Below are 20257 nucleotides of genomic sequence, written 5' to 3'. Positions count from 1 at the left end.
CAGGATGGAACAGTAAAAACAAAAGAAAGAGCAGATACAGATTGGTCAAGAGAAAGGAAATATAAGGAACTGTATCTCTCTGAAGATGAACGAGATATGCCTCATCAAAGTAGTCAACACATAACTTCTCATAAGGCTGCAACAGGAAACAGCAGAGGTGCAGAAAGAAAAGTGTCTGAGGGACAACTGCTTCCACCAGTTTCTCATCCCTCTCGTTCCAGCAGACCAGAGCAAGGGGAGCTCAGACAGGAAGAGAGCACAGACACCAGCCTCCGACACGTCCCTTGCAGCGTCTGCAACAGAATGCTTGCAGGTGAAAGATTACAGAAGCATCTCGAAATCTGTACTAAGCAGAAACAATCGAAGCGTACAGTCTTCGACATCTATGCACACAGGACTAAGGGATCCGCCATAGAGGAGTACTGGAAAACCCACACAAAGATTCCAGAGGTATGCCAGTTTAATTAACAGGACCACACTACAAAACACACATTGAGAGTTTAGAAGGCATGTGCATTTACATATATACATACAGTCTAATGGAGAGGTGCTATTGGTTGCATTATTGGAAATGTAAATTGATTATTTAAGTAAGCATTTACTATTTTTGATGTCTTTTTATTTCAGGTTTTGGAGAAAAAAACCATTCGGCATCCCCACAAGACAAACATAAGTAATCTGGAGGAAAGTCGACTCCCAACTGGAACTTCCAAACCAAAATGGGCAAAGTGAGCTGAGACTTTAAAGAAGAAATCTGCAGGTGTCAGCACTTCAAGTCACTCATTGTCATTATTATTATTATTGTTCCAATTAACCCATACTGTAATTATTAATTGCCTTAAAAAAAAATGTAACATACTAATCAGAATTGTTGCAGGAATAGTGCATATTGCTATCAACAAATAGGTTTAGTGTGGTGTATTGTGGTTTGTATACATATTGACAGTAGACCAGAACAAAAGACAGATGTTATTTTATTTATGGCTTTTAAACAAAGACTGAATCTACAGTGTGCCTGTAAGAAAAGAGTTTATACAACTGTTACATCTCTATAATATTTGGTTAACTGTTGCGAAAAATGAAACGCTGCCAACACACTACACACTGTCATAAATGCAATAACTTTTGGTTTATATAGCTTTCTAAGGCACCGTTGCATTTTTTTGTTATAACACACACAAAAAAACATACATATTTGCTTTCACAAATATTTCAAAATATGATGAAACATAAATTTAGAAAGTACCAAAGACAGATAAAATGGTTAAAAATGCATGAGAAAAACAATGACATTATAGCTGCAATGAACTATATAATGAATGTTTCACCATTCAAAGAAAACATTTCAAGTGTTGTGCATGTGCTGCCCCACAAGAATTCAAGCGTTGAAGGCAAAAATAAAAGGTGTCTTAAAAGTATGATTCAGTAGTTACGTGTTCACCCAAATACTTTCATATGTTAAGTCATGTACATTAAAAAAAGTATATATTTGCATGAGATAAGTTGAATATGTTTGTAATGGCTTACATGTCCGATAAATATGGAAAATAGTCTTAGAGGCTTTTTGTCTTTGGCACTTTAACCTTCTCTAAGAAGATCAAATGGAAGTACAGTAATGAAGAATAAAGTGATACATAAAAAAAGGTTTTTTTTCACATTGGAAGATTGCGCCAACATGATCAATCTGGACAACAACCCGGCAGCCAATCTCCTAACAATTGACAAGAGGAAACTCTAAACATTGGATGCATTCGCAAACTATTTCATAGTCACATGAGATTCTCTTACCTAAATGCACGTATGTGAGGCACTAAGGACTGAATAAACAATGCTGACATCATCTTAAAAGTCCATCAAAAAACGACTTTCACAAAGCAGAGTAACACTATGATGATCCTCTCTCAGGGGCTTCTTGCTGAACACAGCCAACATTTCAGTTGTGAACAAGTGTGCAAGGCATTATACAGTATAACGTAACAGAATGTCATCATGCAACTACATTTGAAATATGTATACTGTATGTAACCATTGTCAAACAGGCAGGAGGCTGCACCCTCTACTGCACATCCAACCAGCTTGTTTGGTTCGATATAAGAGTTTTGACACGCTCCCATAACCAGGGCATCTGCAGGTGAAGTCTCACACGCTGGCCCCTGCAGGTCGGCCCCCATGGTGTGTGAGTCTGCCTCCTCTTTCCCCCCCATCCCCGGGCATACGGGCGTCAGAGGGATGGTTTCCGTTGTTGTCACATCCTGCTTCCCGTAGCGTTGAGCGATTGATGGCTGCCCAAAGCCTTTCGTTCTCCTTCCGCTGCTCGTTGACCTAGAAGAAGGAACACACGCCGTTACTCATGAACACGGATCAAAATTAGACGGACGGGTGACTTTTGGGAAAAACGTCTCACCTGCTTCTCCAGCATTTGGATCCTCAAATCCTGACGAGCAACCGTCTCTTGCAGCTGCGGAATAAACCTATACTCAAATACCGTGACAATAAAAATGTAGTGTGGATCATGTTTTTTAGTACACAGATTAAGATACCTGTGTGACTTCACTACTTGCTTCGCAGCAGGCACCAGACTGTCCTTTTTTGCAGACGTCAGCCTCCTCCAGTCCGTTGACTTTATCACAGCCCATTCGTTTAGTCTGGAAATAGGTGGATGGGTTTTAAAATGCAGTGTGAATAGCAGTATCTGAAAGTGTTAATTTGGAGTACACCATTCATGTCCATATGAATGCAAAGAACAGCCGTGTTAGCGTTACCGATAGCTCCTTCTTTGTGCTGACTGCTGCTGCCGCGGCCTTCAGCTCTTTCAGCTCCTCGTAAGGTAGAGTGACGGTCTCAGAGACAGAAGAGAGCGGGTCAGGAGTGGATGCCTCAGAGTCCAGTGGGATGGGGATGAACTCTGCATTCTCGAGCTCCTGTTGGATGAAAACCTCCGTGAATTAGAACACCACGACTCGCCATGCAGGGAATTTTATTGACTTATTCCTCTGTGGTTTCCTGATAACTCACCTTCCTGAGCCAGAGGGGGCAGGAGCTGTCCCCACTCTGACTTGCTAGTGACATATTCGACGTCTCCATGAAGCACTCCTCTGTTTTATCCTCCCGTGTTCCCCCAAGGCCCCGGTCACGACACTCTGTCTCTGATCCAGGTTCTATGTCCAGATCCACTGTGGATGTAGATGCTCCTTGGCCCAGTCCTATACGTACATTGAAACTTGCACATCAGCAATGTAGACTTGCAGGTGAAAATGAAGACTTAATTTTAAAGCAGAAGAAGAATCAATGATCAAAGAAAATTATTTACCACTACCAATTGATATACCGCTGCTGTTCGAGCGAATAGTCTTGGAGTTCAGCACTTTCTCTGCAAAAGGAGAACATATATTAGTCAGCTGGCTCCCGATGACCGCACAATGTGCAAGTGTCTGGTTTTCATTACTGACCCATTATGATGATGGTGTGCCAGCCACGGCAGGAGAGGTCCGGCACATGATGGAGGGAGCCAAAGATCGGCCTTGGCATGGAAGGGCACACCTCTGAACCGAAGCCCTTATCAGCCGGCATCCCGAGGCGCCCGTTTCCTGCGTTTCCCCAGGCAAAGATATGATTGTCTGCAAGAATCAAAAGCAGGTGATGATAAGGGCTGTACAGAATTATTCGAGCCTTTTTTCACAAACTCTCAAATCAACGTTCGAATGATTGAATTAGGAGATACAGATTATGCTACACTAAAATGAGTATGATGCTATTTGCAGGATTTAAACCCTAGTGATGGCTTAAAGCAATGTTTCATACTTCTGAGTTTACAAATCATCTCAGAGCATTCTCAAATCCAATAGTCATAATGTATTGAAGAAAGATAAATGAAATAATTTCTTTTTTTTTCTTCCTACTAAATAGACTGCTCTAATCCACATTTGTGTCGTCATGTATATCAAACATAACATATTCACTGCTGTTGGCTCTCCGCACACTGGGAGGAGGCACACCTGTATTATTCGGGGGGTGCAAACCAACACAATAAATTACTTTATATAACCACATTAACATCAATCTTTTTCTTTTAGGGTGATGGCTTCAAAAATATGACAACAGACATCATTCTTAACCCTTAAAGAATGTTTAAATGAAAAAATATGACATTCAGTATGGCATATTCTCAGGACAAAAGGTCTGGAGCTCCTGAAAGACACAAAGGTGCCACAAACCTAAAGTCAGTTAACATGAAGGCCACATGTTATTGCTACAGATGCACCACAACACTACATGCTCCTACCCTCAGTGGCTGCGATGGTGAAGCCGTCTCCACACGACACTTTGGTCACCGTCTTGCCTCCAAAGGGTCCGAGGAGGAGTTGGACTCCCTGATGTTTCTTAAAGTCTTTCACACCCAGCTGTCCGTACTTGTTGCACCCGAAGGTGATCAAACGACCACGTTCTGCAAAGCCAGAAATCTAGTGAAATAATCGTTCTTTGAAAACGGTAACAATTTCGACATGCAAGATGAAAATGTGCCTCTTTTACCATCGATAGCAGCCGTGTGGGTCTTCCCCGGAGAGATGGCGTGGATCTTGAACCTCGACAGCTGCTTTACCAGGGTCAACGTGGTGATGTACGGTATCCCCTGGTAACCCTGTGTGGTGTACAGAAAGGTATTTTTATAAACCTAGCCGTCACATAAAGCCACTATTATTACAGTCCTTTAAGTATAACTCATTACCTCTCCAGTGTGGTTCTTGAGACCAGAGATTCCCTGGTTCAGTCCCAGCTTGTTGAACTCATTGTTTCCACACGCTAGGACTTTGCCAGTGTCTGTTAAAAAGAAGGTTCCATCGGTGGAACATGACACCGAGGAGATGGTGGCGCCTTTAGGGATCTTCACCTGGGAAAACCAAAAAAACAGATGGTACTTTTAAAATAAATAGCTGGAAATAACACTATTTTATCTTATTGACTCCTGCAAGGTTTTTAATCTGGTGACAGACAGTCAAGAATATACCAGAACAGGAAAATAAATCTTACCTGCATTGGAGATGAGAAGTCATCCTCACATTCCAGACCAAGACGCCCTACAGAAGAAAAATAGAACAATTCTGAGAACACTTTTTTATGACTGTATATTAAAGGGGTCACTATCTCCACCTGCTGGCTACTGCTATAACAGCAAAAACAACGTGGCATATGAAGCTTGAACAGAGACATTATATATTGGAACTGAAAAATATCTCCATTGAAAAATGAAAAACATTTCATTTTGAGATTATTTTGGTTTATTGGTTTTTAAATTATACTTTGTATTGTACTGTTTCAGTTTTTCTGTTAAACTTTTTACAGTGCCAATGTTTTCTTTTTCTTGGCCAAATTAAATTTTTGTTGTCAAATGTTACTGTCACAGTTATAGATCCATAGCAGAGACTATATCAGCTTCACACAAAGACTCTATGTACCGTACTCTCCGCAGCCCCAGGAGTAGATGTCCCCACTCTGAGTGAGGACCACCACATGGTTGTCTCCACATGAAACCTGACGCACAGGCCGCTCCTCGAAAAAATCCAAAAGCACTGGCTCCAAAATCTCCGTGCCAAACTCGCCCTCCACTCCGATGCAGCCGTAATAGTCCGACCCGAACATGTACATCTCGTCCTCATCTGCAGGAGCAGCAGCAGAAGGTTGGAAAGGTGCATCTTTACAGGACCATTTTTTGCTCTTCTTTTTCCTCACTCACCGGTGATACAGGCAGTGAAGTCAGCCCCGCAGGCCACCTGTCGGATGGCCTTCCCCTGCAGCTTCTCCACCCTCTTCGGCTGCCGATACGAGGCCTGGTCTCCGTGTCCAAGCTGGCCCACCATCTTGGCTCCACTTTGAACATCCTGAAGGCAAGTTTGAGAAAGCTCCATGTAGTAAAGCGCAACAGGATCCAGTCTATCTATCGCGGAGTGATGCTGTAATACTCACAGCCCAGGTGTACAGCTCCTTCTCCACTGTCACCACGGCAAAGTGACTCTCCCCTGCACACACATGTTGGGCACTGCTGCCTCCTTTAAACGAGTCCAGTTTCTGAGGGGTGAACTTCCCTCCGCCCCAGCAGTACACCTCCCTCGAGCGTGTGGTCACCACAGCAACAGGAGTGTCGCTGACTGTACTCAGCCTATGGTGAAGCCAGGACAACAAAAGCAGTTATAAATGACAAAATATGACTCAAAGGAAAACTTACAGTACTTCAATAACTCAACCTTTTTCTTAGTTTTACAGATTTTTCATTCACCGTGGAGGCATGCGAGGAAATGGTTACACAAGGTATGACATTGAAATATAATTTGGGTGGTTCAAAAGGTGAGGGACTTTCAATCAGCTTTATTTGAAGAGACTCTAGGTCTATTTTTTAAAGACATACAACACTCAAATATAAATAAAAAAAGGCAGTTATACCAATGTTTCCACAGAGGTGACAGGTATCGTACAGTACTGAGACAAGGATTTGACAGCAGCATAATGACAGAATGATGAGAAACATTCAATCGACAGATGAATTTGTACATCAGATTTCTCAAGAGAGCATGGAACGTGTTGACTCGTGCATTACAAGACATTTCACTTGCACTGCACCACCTTGGTTTTCTAAGCAGTATACGCAAACAATCATTATAAGCAACCTGGAGCTTCTGGAGGCTCGCCTTCTTCAACTTGACCCACAAGGAGGCAGTATAAAGAGGAGTACAATAAGCTCTAAAGAGGTTCACCTTAACCCAACACCAAGAGGATTTTCTAGCCAACACTATAGACAGGAAAATGCAGAATATAAAAGAAGCACTAACAACTTACTTTGGTTTCTTCATTGCAGAATTCAGCAGGGCAACGCGCTCTTCAAGCTCCCTGTCAAGAATGTTTTTGAATAAGTTGCGACAACAGACTCAAAAATAATTGATCCTTAAATGAAAAAGGAACACGCTCCTTGTCCACCAACCCAACTTACTGTCTGCAGCAGGAGATTATTGGCTGGTCCAGGATCTCGTCAGATGTAGGCCTCTTTGCAGGATCCTGCGACACAAACAGATAAGAACTTACAGTGAAAGCGGTCATGGAGGACCCTGTATTATCTCTGGCAAACCAATTGTTTGATGACAATCTCACAAAACATTCTTTTCGGATTATTCCCCCCCCCCCCCCCCCCCACTCACTTGATCGAGGCACTCATACACGAGTTTGATCAATGCAGATGAATAAACATCCGAGTTCACTTCCATAGTCCAGTTGCCCTGGACAATTTTCACGCAGAGGTTCAGAGGGTTCTGGTGGACACAAGCAGCTGAGTGAGTTACTTCTGATAAAAATAATAAAATGTTCTGATCAATGCAAAGAATTCAAAGTATTTCCTGCAAGTAAACAAACCTACCGTTGCATCAAACGTTCTTGTGAGAGTCAACACTTCAAAAATGACACAACCCATGGCCCAGATGTCTGATTTAAAGTTGTACTTCGTTCCTTGGCACAATTCAGGCGACATGTAATATGGAGTTCCCACACACTGGATTTACAGAGGAAGAGAAAAGTGAAAGGGAAACTCAGTCTTCCTACTTGTTTCCAAAGACTAAAATCAGCACTTTTAAGTATTTTCAAGGTGCGTGGTCAAGGTTTTCCATCAATTGACCACTGTGGTTGATTACATATACATGTATAACATAGTAGATACTTTATGAAGTATACTGGTAAATTAATTTAAAATTAAACAAGATGTTGCTGTGCTATAAACACAATAATACTTTTTTGGATTCATCACTTAACCTGCAGGGTGACAGTTACAATTGTGTGCAGTTTACAGCACTTTGCAAACCTTGAAAACACCACATTAAAATTCAAATGTTTTCATACATTTTCTGCACATGTATAAACACTTTTTTACTAAATCATTGCCAGTCTGATTAAACACAACACACAACTTACAGTCTCCGCCATTGAAAACTCATTGTCTAGCTTTTTGGCAAGCCCATAATCGCCCAGCTTGATGAGGTCAGTCTTAGTCAGGAAAATATTCAAAGTTTTGATATCTCTGCAAAAGAAATGAAGTTGCAAAGGCAACATAACATCATTGATTGAAACAAACGAAAAAGTCCTGCAGATGCCATTGATGAGGGCATGAAACATACTGAAAATCTTACCTGTGTAAGATCCCAGCCTTGTGAATGTGCGACACTGCTGAGGCAACTTGGTACAGGTACCATATGACTACCTAAAGAAACATGTTAAAAAGGTAAAGATATAATAGACATGTCGGTTTTAAATAAGAATACAAATGTAATTCCCTGCAGTGTTGCACTCATACCTCTTCACTGAACAGTTTGCCATTCTGGTGGTTGATTTTATCATACAGATTTCCTCCTGTGATAAGAAGGCCATTTAGCATTGTGTCACAGATGAACTGCAGTCAGTCTAATCGTGATCAAATCTTTAGAATGGACACAATATTTACTTACCATTACAATACTCCAACTCAATGAGCAGGGTGTTTTTATCAAGGAAGTGGTTAAAGTAGGCGATGATGTTATTGTGCTCCAGGATGGAGAGGATGCTTATTTCGTTCATGACATCTCTGCGCTCCTTATCAGAGAGATTGTTCAGCTCCACCTCCTTCCATACCACCAACGAGTTGTCCTATAGGATGGCCGGAGGGGACGTGTCATTATATAGAAATGTTAAAATAGGTTATTTTTACCAGCTTACCGAATAGACAGAAACAAAAACTTCACATGTTTAGTGCAACAACCTTATCAGACATATCATTGGTTTAGATTACTTTGTTTCAAGGGAGAGGTAGCATAAAAGGGTCTTCAGACCTTTAGTATATGCACCAAACTCGACTACAGGACAAAGAAGCAAGGCATGGGAAAGTCATTTATCTAGTGAACTCTCAGGAATTTCTCACAGGGGTATGGAAACTGAGGAACAGTGAGCAATTCAGTCAGCCAGACACATCCTATACAGCAAATCATAATAATACTCTAAGAAAACAAGATGTAGCACTATTAACAGCACAATATGTTTACACAGTAAGCACCGGTTCTAAAACATTCTAACTAACTATAGTAAAATAGCAAGAAATATGTGTAGTTATGTATCTCATATCTTGCTGTTTTGATTCAGGCCCATTTTCCAAGCGTTTGCTCTGTCAGTTGTGTTGTTATTTTTGTAATAAAGAAATTACTATTTATTTATGTATTACTCTAAACATTTTGTATATAAATCCCCAATGGTTTTTCTTAACCTATAGCTATCTCATTGTGTTTATATTGTTTGTAGTTATCCTTTAGTCTAAAGGATACCCTGCAGATCATGACTTTTCAAGGAAAAGTTGTTGACTTGGGACCTTATAACTTTACATATTTGCACGAGTCTGTTGTTATTACAGTGGTTAACAAACACTTTTAACAACAATGTTTTTTGTGGAGGAACACACATGTGACATGGATACTGTGTGATAAATCCGTGCCTTTTAAAAACAGGAACACTTTCCTGGGCCAGCACTTACCTCAGATCTTCTGTACAGAGTGGCCTCCCCGAACGCCCCCCTCCCGAGGATCCGGATGGGAATGTAATGCAGCTTCTCCTCTTCGCCATACGTGCTGGCCGCTGACCGCTCACTGACCACCGACCCGCCGCCCAAATCTGAATTTAGCGAGTCGAAATGTCTTTCATAGTCTCCCAGTGACATGTCTGTTTAGGGACTTGTTATCCACTAGCAGGGATGTAAATAACCCGAGCAGGCCTAACACAACTCTTCCTGATAGACTCCTACAATACCGCACACACGTCTAACATGTTAACGTTATCGTGTCGGCTAAAACAAATAGGCCCGTCAAAGTATTCCTATTAAGTTACTAAATGCCTCAAAACTACTCAACAGACTCAATGTAAAGACAAATACAACGTAGGAAAATACGTGCACTAGCGTCAAGCATGACAAAAGTGACAACGTTCAGCCAACTTTTTGAAGTTTCACAATAAAAGGTTCGTCTTTGTAGCGGGTCGTCGTGTATTTTACACTGAAAGGCAAAAGAGCGTATTTCCGGTATGGCTCTACTCTGTTTAGCTTGACTTGGCTAACACGCTAGCAAAAATAAAGTACAGCGCCGCAATCAAATCCTGAACTATCTTGGTAAAGTTACCACGTTACAGTCTTTAGTAAGTATGCATAACAAACACAATAGTTACGAATATTTAAAGGGTCAACAACACAAAGAAAACGGGTCCATTCCCTCTTGGCTGTTCCCCCTTCGCTCAAACCCGGAAACTCAAATTAAACGGTCTCCTATCATTTTCTAAAAGTCTTTTAATTACATTTAAAAACTGCAATGTTTTCATCACCTCCAAGACAATTGTGTACTTCGAGTGCGTTGCTCACTTGTATGCCTTTTTCATAATATAAATGTATAAATTCTAAATAAGTAAAATAACAAAGAGACAAAACTTTAGACATCCATCGGTAGAAAAAGGTTACCTGTTTATTACAGATCTTGATGTTATTTCACATTGAATCTTTATTTCTTTGGGGTAAATCTAATTAAATGTTACTATATTATTTATCTCCAATTTTATATAGTTTATTTTACATACGTATCAATATTTCTTTCTATCAAACTCCTAATTTAAATGTTAGGGGAGTGTCCTACTCATTACAAATCCTAAAACACTACCATATTGTTGTGTAATATTGGTAACATTTTGTCACTTTATAACTTGTTTTACATTAACATATCAAAATGTGTAATTGTAGGCTATAGTACATTTTCTGGAATAAAATCTAAATACGACCTGTCAATGGACAGAAATGTAAATGTTGTTATAATCTACCAAATTAATTACTTGGAAAATAAGAGCCACAAGGTATCCCATTCATACAAAAATCATATCATATTACAATATTGTAGTTATTTATTTAAAAAATATAATGTATATCAGATAGCCTAAAATAAAATACATTATCTTTGTATAAAAGGGTAGGTGTCACTTCTTCAGCGTGTATCATGGCAATTTTCCCTATGTTACAAATAATCAGTTTTACTGTTTTCTACAACCAACTAGCAGACTGTTAGACTTACGGTACAATCACATCACCAACCACCCATTTGATTCAATCTTTGCCCTGTGGGCGGCACATTAGAGGTCACCGGAGCACTCTGCAGTAAATACATTACATACAATGAATTTATTTTTATATTATAAGAAGTTATAAATGTAACTTTATGTGGCCTTCCCATACAAATCTTAAATAAGAGAGAAAAAAACCTTCAGATCACTTTCACATTACAGAGAGAGGGTAAAAGGGATTCAAGCGCACACTTGCACCCACACAGTTTTGTAATATTGACAGAGCAATTTCCTCACACAGATAAAAGTAACATGCCTGGGCAGTTGAGTTAAAACCTGAAGACCAGAGGAATGTTCATGATTCACGATTTCAAATTATGGCAAAACAGGAAAACAATGGTAGGCTTGCTTTATTTAATTGGTCCTCACAATACATCTTTAGAAAACATGCTGTATTATTGTCTGTTTTTCCCTCCGAGCTCAAATCAACATATGTTTTTCAGGACCTATGGTCACAGTTGGGTCCAGAAGTCTGCCACTGTATCCACTGGTTATCGGGTTTTTAGGTCTGCTGAATGCCATTCTGATTCTGACTGCTATTGTTATTGGGATTTACTGTGAGTACATCTGATCCAAGTAATGTGGTGTATATCTATACTATCCTGAGTACTGTAACAATTCATTAACTAGGCTGTGGACATGCTTTTCAACTTAGATCCTTAACTACATTTACACTTTCTTACCCAATGCTATAACTTGGTAAATATAGAAAAAAATTGAACTTATTTTTGACAATTGCCTATAAGATTAATCAAAAAGGTGTCCTTTCTTTCGCTCGTCGCAGGTGGCAAAGTCAGTGAGGAATCTGCTCCAGACCAAATAACAGCACAAGGGCTCATCATAGAGGTGAAGCAACTTCAAATAATGCAGACTGAAGCAGTCAAAGCTCAAAAAGAGGCAGAGCAAGCAGTAGAGAAAGAGCTAAGGGAACACCAGCAACTAAAACTGCTGTTAGGGTTGAACAAGACCCTCATCGACAGCATTCAGAGGAGTTATGAAGTACTGAAAGTGGAGAGAGCTACACTGAAGTCCAATTCATCTGATATACGTGAGAAGCTATTGCATACATTTTTTGAATTTGGAATCAAATGTTTTCCTTTTGTTTGGATTTCAACTCATTTTCATCTTTTAACAGGAGAAAGTTGTGGACGATGCCAGTCAGGATGGCTTTTACTCAACACATCGTGCTACTTCCATGGTAAATCAGCCTCCAATCCTGGCAGGCAAAACTGGCAGGATAGCCGATCGGACTGTATCAGGCGTGGGGCCGATCTGGCTGTGATTAATAGCTTGGAGGAGCAGGTGAGTCCAATATGAATATGATAAAAAGGGTGTTATTTTGATGATTCGTGGACATACTGTAAGGTAGCACTGTACTGTATTGTGGTGTGGCTCAGTATTCTAGCTTGCTTGCCAACACATTCAACTTGTACCTGCTGTCGAAACATGGAGGAAGTTAATAATTCTAGTAGTAGGTTTTATCTGAAGTAAATTCTGATAATTAAAGCATCATAGCCAAAACTACCAGGGCTCAACCAAAATGCCTGAAATAAAATGAACAAACGCTCCAGCTGGGTTTAATTTGGTCTGGCTCAAGTTACTCACCAAAGCCTCAGCATGTGCATGATGATCTAGCATGACCACAAACAGACACCATAGCCATTTTAATAAAGAGGAGAGTGGTGTAAAGGTTAGAACGGTTAACCTGAAGCGCAGAGGACTCATAACGACTTGCACCTCACATTGGAAAGGCTGTAAAGGCCCTTACTGCTGTGGACAAATTCCCATTGACATTCATGAGGTAAGTTTAAAGCTAGGTTAAAATAGCAATGGTGTCATTGGGAGGAGACGTGGGTGGAGGCTCCAAGCTTCACTCAGTGAACAAATCCTAGGAACTAGGCCTACATAAAATTGCGATGATGAATCAGTCGCTACTTAGGCCTGCACTGCTAATAAATACATTACAGATATACCTGTGATTAACCCATTTTGATTTTGTAATCTCTGTTTGTCTAGCTTAATCTTTTTGAGTTCCTACCTAAAATGGATCCCAGGATTCGACCGTGGTGGAGCACGCAGGGGGGGTTTTGGATCGGCCTTACGGATATTCAAACAGAGGGCCAATGGGTTTGGGTAAACAATGTGCCTCTGCAGAATCCAGGGTAAGAGCTTTAAGACTTACTTTGCAGTATTACTAGAATCATTTCACATTTTAGAAAATACACTAATTCACTTTCTTGTTGAGAGTTAGATTAGAAGATCGATACCACTCTCATGTTCAGTGAATATATAGATGACAAATACAAAATTGGCACCCTAACCGTAGTCAAATCTTGTGTGGGTGTTCATATGGTAGAGGAGTAGCAGACTAGTGTACAGTTCATCATAAAAACACAAGAAAATCAGTCGTTAGCATTATCAAGTCTGTTTAAAGCCTGCGGCTACCTATACTTTTCATACTTCATTGCACTTGTTCTGTTTTTATTGAATACATGACCTTAACAGTTTAGATAAGATACTGTGCTGTTGTTTTTACCATAGACTGTATGGCATGTACAGATTCAACAGTAATTTATGTAATGGCTCGCTTTATTAACTTACTATTAAGAAAATCAAGAGACTAAAGTATTTCCTTAGAGTGTGGGTTGATTGCCCTTATGTTAATAATACACTTTTTGTATCAATCTGTGGGGCATTTTAGCTTGCCATGACCACATGCTGCTTTTCTCACGCTGCATTGAGTCTGAAATAAGTACAATTTAAAATAAATGTTCAATTGTATGTGATTAAAAAAGTGGACACAATACATTTTTTAATAGTGTATTTTATTATTAAATGTATTCTTAAGCATAACTTGGATTTTTCTTTAGGTACTGGATAATAGATGAGCCCACCAGCTCCGGAGGAACAGAGGAACAGCGTTGTGTCGCATTTATTAACCTAAAAAACCCAAGGAAAACATTCTTTGATGATCCCTGCGAAGTACAAAGGGAATGGTTATGCGAAATGGAGCCCAAGATGTGAAAAGAAAATAACCATGGAAATATTAACAATTGTTCTTCAATGCAGTTGATAACAGTCACATCAGTCTTGGTTGTAGCTTCATTCGTATCAAACAGTTATGAGAATGGTATCTTTTAACTTATCTACCTCTATTGGTAATATAATACGATCACAAAGGGAGTCGGAAACAGGCTTCAAGTTATTAGGCTTTAATAACTCTTTTTATTTCTCAGATGATCACAAGTTCATGTACAGCTTGTGGGTTCAACCTCACACTAACTCTAACTCACACCCATATATATATCAGTGTCTACGTCACAACTTCCCCGCCCTCCCCCGTCTGCTCCCCCAACCACAGGCCCGCACCTCAACCAGAATCACTGTGCAGCTATGATTGGCAGAGAGACGGGTGATGCCTGAGTGACACCCTCAGCATCCTATAAAGGGTCGCTACAGTATTGTCAAAATGTCTAACTATTTCTTTGTCCGACATGTGTAAATGTAAGATGGAGCAAAGTTAAACATAAAACCCCTCAAAAAGTGGAAATCACAAATACTGGACAAATCATGTATGTCTTTGAAATATCTTTCAAATAAACTGTTTAATACATTGGACTTTTCTTCTTAAACTGTGATAATTTAGTATGCTGTTACTGTCCTTCAGCGGATGAATAATTATTTAGTGAAAGTAAACTTAGTGTAATAAAAGTGCCAACTAAATAAATAAAAGAATGCATGAATTTTTGTTTACATAACTGATTTTGTGATCAGAAAATGACACAGCTCTTCAAATTCAAGCATCCCCCTGTAAATGTTTAACAAATGAACTAGATGTTCTGTTTGTAATGATGTTAACACACACACACACACACACACACACACACACACACACACACACACACACACACACACACACACACACACACACACACACACACACACACACACACACACACACACACACACACACACACACACACACACACACACACACACACACACACACACACACACACACACACACACACACACACACACACACACACACACACACACACAGGGCAAGGTCCTGACAAATAGTCCTTTCTGAACAGTCACGTCAGACTAAGACTGCTTACATCCTCATAGTTAAAATGGACACAGAAATTGCAGGTACATTTGATGGTTCTTATAACAAACTGATCCACCAAGAGGACATCAGTGGAGATGAGCTCACTCTCTATTCAAACCAAGAACAAGAACAAGGTAAACGTCCCACGTCTAAAATAAACTGTAATCTGTACTTTGATACTGGTACCATATTCAAAAATATACAGTTTATTATTTTTGCTATATTGACCTGCTGTTATATTGTGTCATTTTCTTGTCTTTGCTATTGGTCCATCACTTCTGTGCAGTGTCCATGTCTGTGCTGAGACCTGAATCCAGTTTTAAACATTACAAACGGCTTACAGTAAGCCTTGCAGTGCTTGCTGTCATTCTACTAGCAGTGGACATTGGCCTGGGAGTCTATTGTAAGTCGTTATTATCCCACCATCTTGCAGCACAAAGCATTGTGGCATTGTACTATATTTTTGCAGCCTGAAAGAGGCTCTAATTTTATGTATTGCATTTAGCTGACGCTTTTATTAGTTCATGTATAAGGGTATCAAATATAGTCGAGCAAAAGGTACAGCATATGCATTAAAAAAGTAATGAAGTATAAGTATAAATTAGGATAAAATGGAAATATTCAAGTAACTTTAATGTAAGGTACTGTAGCCTACATACAGTACTTGAGATAAATGTTGCAGCCCCACTGGTATTTAACTATTTTTAAAACCAATGTGTCAGCCTACTCTAGAGAGCAAAGTTCATTTTCAAGTAGAAAAATTGAAGTTAACACTAGAGTTAAAGCTATTCAAAGTTTGACTGTTTTTGATCACCACTCATCAGCACATTTTCCAAAGGAAGCAACAGTTGGTGTTCTGATAAACCCACTGTTCATTAGGAAGCTAAATTAACGCCTAGCTAGCTTGTACAGTAGCATTTAGCTTAAGAGCTAGCTAGATATTTTCCTAAGGAGTTGATGGAGATAGGTAATTATACTATATGTGTTGGTAGGAACATAATAGTGTTGTTTCCTGTCAGTGCTCACAGACCAATAATGAATGCTGTATGAAAGCTTGCATTGCAACGTAACAAACATGCTTATACGATAACATACTATAAGTTAAACTTTCTGTATAGATGTACATTTAAATGTAACTCTTGACAAACCTCAACAACAAAACACTAAGAAATAACTCACGTATGGCAATGTACTTATACAAATGTTTTGAATACCTGTTTAAATATATTAATTAATTTCACCATTTTCCTGCTTGTATTTTCTACTGTTGGCCAGTAGCCTACTGTAAAAAGTGTTGCGATTTAAGGAAACATGATTTCTTCAGTAACACTAAGTCTTGACCACTTACAGATGGTAAATTTACCGATGGACAGGATACCATAATGGACATCAGTGCTGAGGTGGCCAAACTGCAGGCTGCTTACGACGCTGCGATCTGGCACAGGGACGAAGCCAAGAAACAGTTGGCCAGAGAGATAAGGGAGCAGCAAATTACCAAGTGGGAGATTGATCACCAGAAAAGCGGAAGAATGGACTACCTTAAACTGAGTGACAACATTCTAATGGAAATAGCAGCTTTGAAATCCCACATCCCAATGATTAGTGAGGGCTTTTTTTTCCATATGATTGTGTTAACAACAATTATTTTGACCCAACCAAACCAACAACACATTATGTTTTCCTTTATATTTGGCAACAGAAGAGGGCTGCAGACACTGTCTACCAGGATGGACCTTCATGTACTCAGTGTGTTACTACTTCGCTTTCTCTGATGTTTTTTCACCAAGGTCATGGCAGGAAGCCAGACAGTTCTGTATAAACCAAGGAGGTGACTTGGCAGTGATCGACAGCAGAGAGAAACACGTAAGACTAGTATTTGTAATTCTCTTTATAAGGCTTCACATTTAATTTCTGAGCAGTAAATATGCTTGGTGTCACACAGAAACCAACAAGATAAATGAATGTAATGTACATGTTTGTTTGTGTACATTTCCATTGGCAGCTGGCAATAACTGAATTGATAACAAATTATCGAGTCCCCTCTCGACCCATAGTCCGAAGTGGCTTCTGGATCGGATTGAGAGACATCGAGGAGGAAGGGATATGGAAATGGATTGATGGAACAAGACTGACCACAGGGTAACATTAACATACAAGAAAGATCTAAATTCACGAATGTGATTGCTTTCCGGTACGTCCACACAGCAGCTTTAGACGAATCTTCCACCGCTTCCAAAGCTTCTCTGCCCATTCACTTTGAATGGGGATGACGTCACTTTGCCTCGCTTTTCGCCGAACTGCATTGTGGGGGAGCGAAGCGAAGATTTCCAGGATTTCCAGGATTCAAAAGTTGAGCATTGTTCAACTTTTGAAGCTGAGCTGGAAGCGTCAGCCAATCAAACACGTTTATGCAAATCTGACAGTAGAAGCGCTAGCCAATCAAACCGCGTGTAAGCAGGGAGAACCAGACCGCAGTTAATTTCCTCATATTCCAAACGAGAAATTACGGTAGAAAATCACCCGGTTCTTTACGACCAGAACTATTAACGGGATACAAACCGAAGGAACCAGGCATGGAGGGAGGTGGCAGAGACAGTGGGTGAAACTGGTAGGTTTTCGCCTGTTTGGGGAGTTTATATATATATATATTGCTCGCATAAAATCCCCGGGGTTTTTTGCTTTGTATGTCGGGGGCGGGAGATTCATGTGATTGGTTGTTGGTCGCATTGCTCGCAAAAAATCCCCAAGCTTTCAGACACGCCCAGCTCCAAGATTTTTGAAAAGCTGCTGTGTGGACGTACCGTTACGGCCCGTCCACACAGCGGCGTGCGTTGACGCTTCACCATTCACTTTGAATGGGGTGACGTCACTTTTAGCCGAAATGCATCGTGGGAAGCGACGCGGAGCGTAGCTGGCGTGGCTCGCTGCAAAAGTTGAGCAATGTTCAACTTTTGACGCCTCGGCAGAAGCGTCAGCCAATCGAATCATATGCCAGTACAAGCTCTAGCCAATTAAACCGCTGCTTGTGTGTCAGGGGCGGGAGATTCATGTGATTGGTTGTTGGTCGAGTTTCAGACGGCAAGCGTCAGCGCACGCCGCTGTGTGGACGGGCCGTTTGACTCAACAGGACTTTATTAACACTTACAGTATGACTTCACTTGAACTTTGATTCAAAGAAGATGAATACCTTTCTTTTAATTACCCACATTCACTTTGTCTGAAGCATTACAACAGCATCCAATCAAATGACCAGAGAGAACCATAAGGAGCTTACATTACGTTAAAGATAATTTGGTATTCTACAAATAATGCGCCCTGGTCAACAAAAAACAAATTGCAGAATGCACAAAGTGTAGGTGGAAAAAGGTGAAGAGCACATTATGACTTTTTTAAGAATCAAAACAGAAACTATTTTCCTACCCATGCAGGTTCATACTAAAAGTGCAACAGATGACTCATTGTAGTCAAATTGTGTTTTTTGGAGTTGTTGTGATACCACTTTCACATACTTACAGCTGTGGCTATAATCCATCTGTGATATCATCCTTTAAAATGAAAAAGTGATTAACAATGTGTTTCAAATTGTTATTTGTTTCAGTTACTGGAATGATGGAGAGCCGAACGACTACAGTGGTGATGAGGACTGTGCAGCAACATATCCCAGAGGCAACCCCTTTAAAGCCTGGAATGATGCTCCATGCCATCATTTACTGAAATGGATTTGCCAAATGACACCAAGGTCGGAGGTTTAATCTGATTTTAATTTAATTGCATTTCCTTATTTAATTAATAGTTCATTAATACATTCAAGGGACTTAAATATTTCTTCAAAAATATTTTAAAGCATTGTTAAATATAACTTGTAATGTTCTTTCTAAAACTGTGATTATTTAATTTCTTCAATCCTATCCATCTACCTATATTTTCTGTAACCTCTTAAAAGGTAGGAACCAATTTTTTCTAACTTTTATTTTAGGTTTTAACATAAGCCAATATCAAGGTTTTCACTCAAAAGAACATGATCAAGTTCTGTTTACACAGGGCAGTGGAACTGCGTTTACACACCACCGTCTGGTTATAATCAGCCTGGGAATGCTAAATGCAGTACTGCTGATGGCTGCTGTTGTCATTGGGATTTTCTGTCTAAATGATCATATAGTACATAATACTAACTGACAAACTTGAAATGTGCAATTTAACTCCAGTGACAGTAGTATCACAGCAACTCATGATTGACAACGTCCCGAAACTGAGAGGCGGTGGTATGTGGTGGCAGAACGGATTTTGGATTGGCCTGAGTGATGTAGCGACGGCGGGAACATGGGTCCAGGTTAACAATGTAACCGAGGGGGAAACAGTGTAAGCAAGCATCTCACAGACTGCTTTTCTATTGATTTCTTAAGTTTTGTGACAGTATCATGACTCACTGGTAAAACTAAATTCTAGACTTCTTAAAAGTAGCCTACTGGAGAAATGGACATTATAACAGTTAGGGACCTCAGAGTGGGAACTGTGCAGATTCTTAATAATGTGCTGATATCAGGGGGAAATGGTTTATTGGATACTGCCTTGAACCTTCTGTTAAGCTGTATATGTGAAATGGAGCAAAGTTAAACTTAAAACCTTTAAAAAAGTGGAAATCACAATAACTGGACAAATCATGTACTATATGTCCTAAATAAACTGCAGCTTGATACATTACTATTCTTCTTAAACTGTGCTGAGCTAGTATTCTGTAATTGCTGTTTTAATGTAATAAAAGTGACACCTAAAGGAATCCAAAAATACTTTGTCCTGCTTTTCCAAATGTTTGTATACATAAATAATTTTGTGATCATAAAATTAAACTACTCTTCAAATTACGTGCATCCTCCTGTAAATGTTTAACAAATGAACTTAATTTTCTGTTTGTAATGGAGGTAAAGCAAACACACGCACACAAACACACACACACCACAGGGCAAGGTCCTGACAAATAGTCCTTTCTGAACAGTC

The 20257-nt window shown here is 39.8% G+C and overlaps 2 protein-coding genes across 4 annotated transcripts; one reads left to right on the top strand and one right to left on the bottom strand.

Annotated features, from left to right (window-relative positions):
* Positions 1 to 956: 956 nt before the first annotated feature.
* Positions 957 to 10278, bottom strand: LOC117468158 (serine/threonine-protein kinase Nek9). 3 transcript variants are annotated; one of them, XM_034112169.1, is made up of 23 exons: positions 9530 to 10278; positions 8478 to 8655; positions 8327 to 8382; positions 8163 to 8233; positions 7948 to 8053; positions 7400 to 7531; positions 7185 to 7295; positions 6980 to 7044; positions 6829 to 6879; positions 5962 to 6154; positions 5732 to 5876; positions 5454 to 5654; positions 5029 to 5075; positions 4727 to 4888; positions 4531 to 4639; positions 4283 to 4444; positions 3450 to 3617; positions 3311 to 3370; positions 3016 to 3203; positions 2763 to 2921; positions 2541 to 2645; positions 2405 to 2458; positions 957 to 2322 (listed from the first exon to the last, which is right to left on the bottom strand). In XM_034112169.1, the coding sequence occupies exons 1-23, from the start codon at positions 9710 to 9712 to the stop codon at positions 2140 to 2142; spliced, it is 2889 nt and encodes a 962-aa protein (XP_033968060.1). In that variant the 5' UTR covers positions 9713 to 10278; the 3' UTR covers positions 957 to 2139. The 3 variants fall into 3 exon arrangements, with proteins under 3 accessions (XP_033968060.1, XP_071063357.1, XP_071063358.1); XM_071207256.1 differs by having other exon boundaries at positions 4283 to 4455; positions 4533 to 4639; XM_071207257.1 differs by having other exon boundaries at positions 3317 to 3370; positions 4283 to 4455; positions 4533 to 4639.
* A 1096-nt stretch (positions 10279 to 11374) lies between these two features.
* On the top strand, positions 11375 to 20124 carry LOC117468016 (uncharacterized). Its single transcript, XM_034111966.2, has 14 exons — positions 11375 to 11487; positions 11592 to 11705; positions 11933 to 12196; positions 12284 to 12450; positions 13165 to 13310; positions 14019 to 14168; positions 14459 to 14560; positions 15227 to 15396; positions 15549 to 15665; positions 16613 to 16864; positions 16962 to 17125; positions 17265 to 17401; positions 18861 to 19001; positions 19468 to 20124. Exons 1-14 carry the CDS (start codon positions 11466 to 11468, stop codon positions 19496 to 19498), a joined length of 1977 nt encoding a protein of 658 aa, XP_033967857.1. The 5' UTR covers positions 11375 to 11465; the 3' UTR covers positions 19499 to 20124.
* The last annotated feature ends 133 nt before the right edge of the window (positions 20125 to 20257 follow it).

Source organism: Pseudochaenichthys georgianus, chromosome 22, assembly GCF_902827115.2.
Source record: "Pseudochaenichthys georgianus chromosome 22, fPseGeo1.2, whole genome shotgun sequence".
Classification (NCBI taxonomy): Eukaryota; Metazoa; Chordata; class Actinopteri; order Perciformes; family Channichthyidae; genus Pseudochaenichthys; species Pseudochaenichthys georgianus.
Note: the sequence above shows the minus strand (reverse complement) of the source record. Positions and strands in the feature narration are given on the sequence as shown.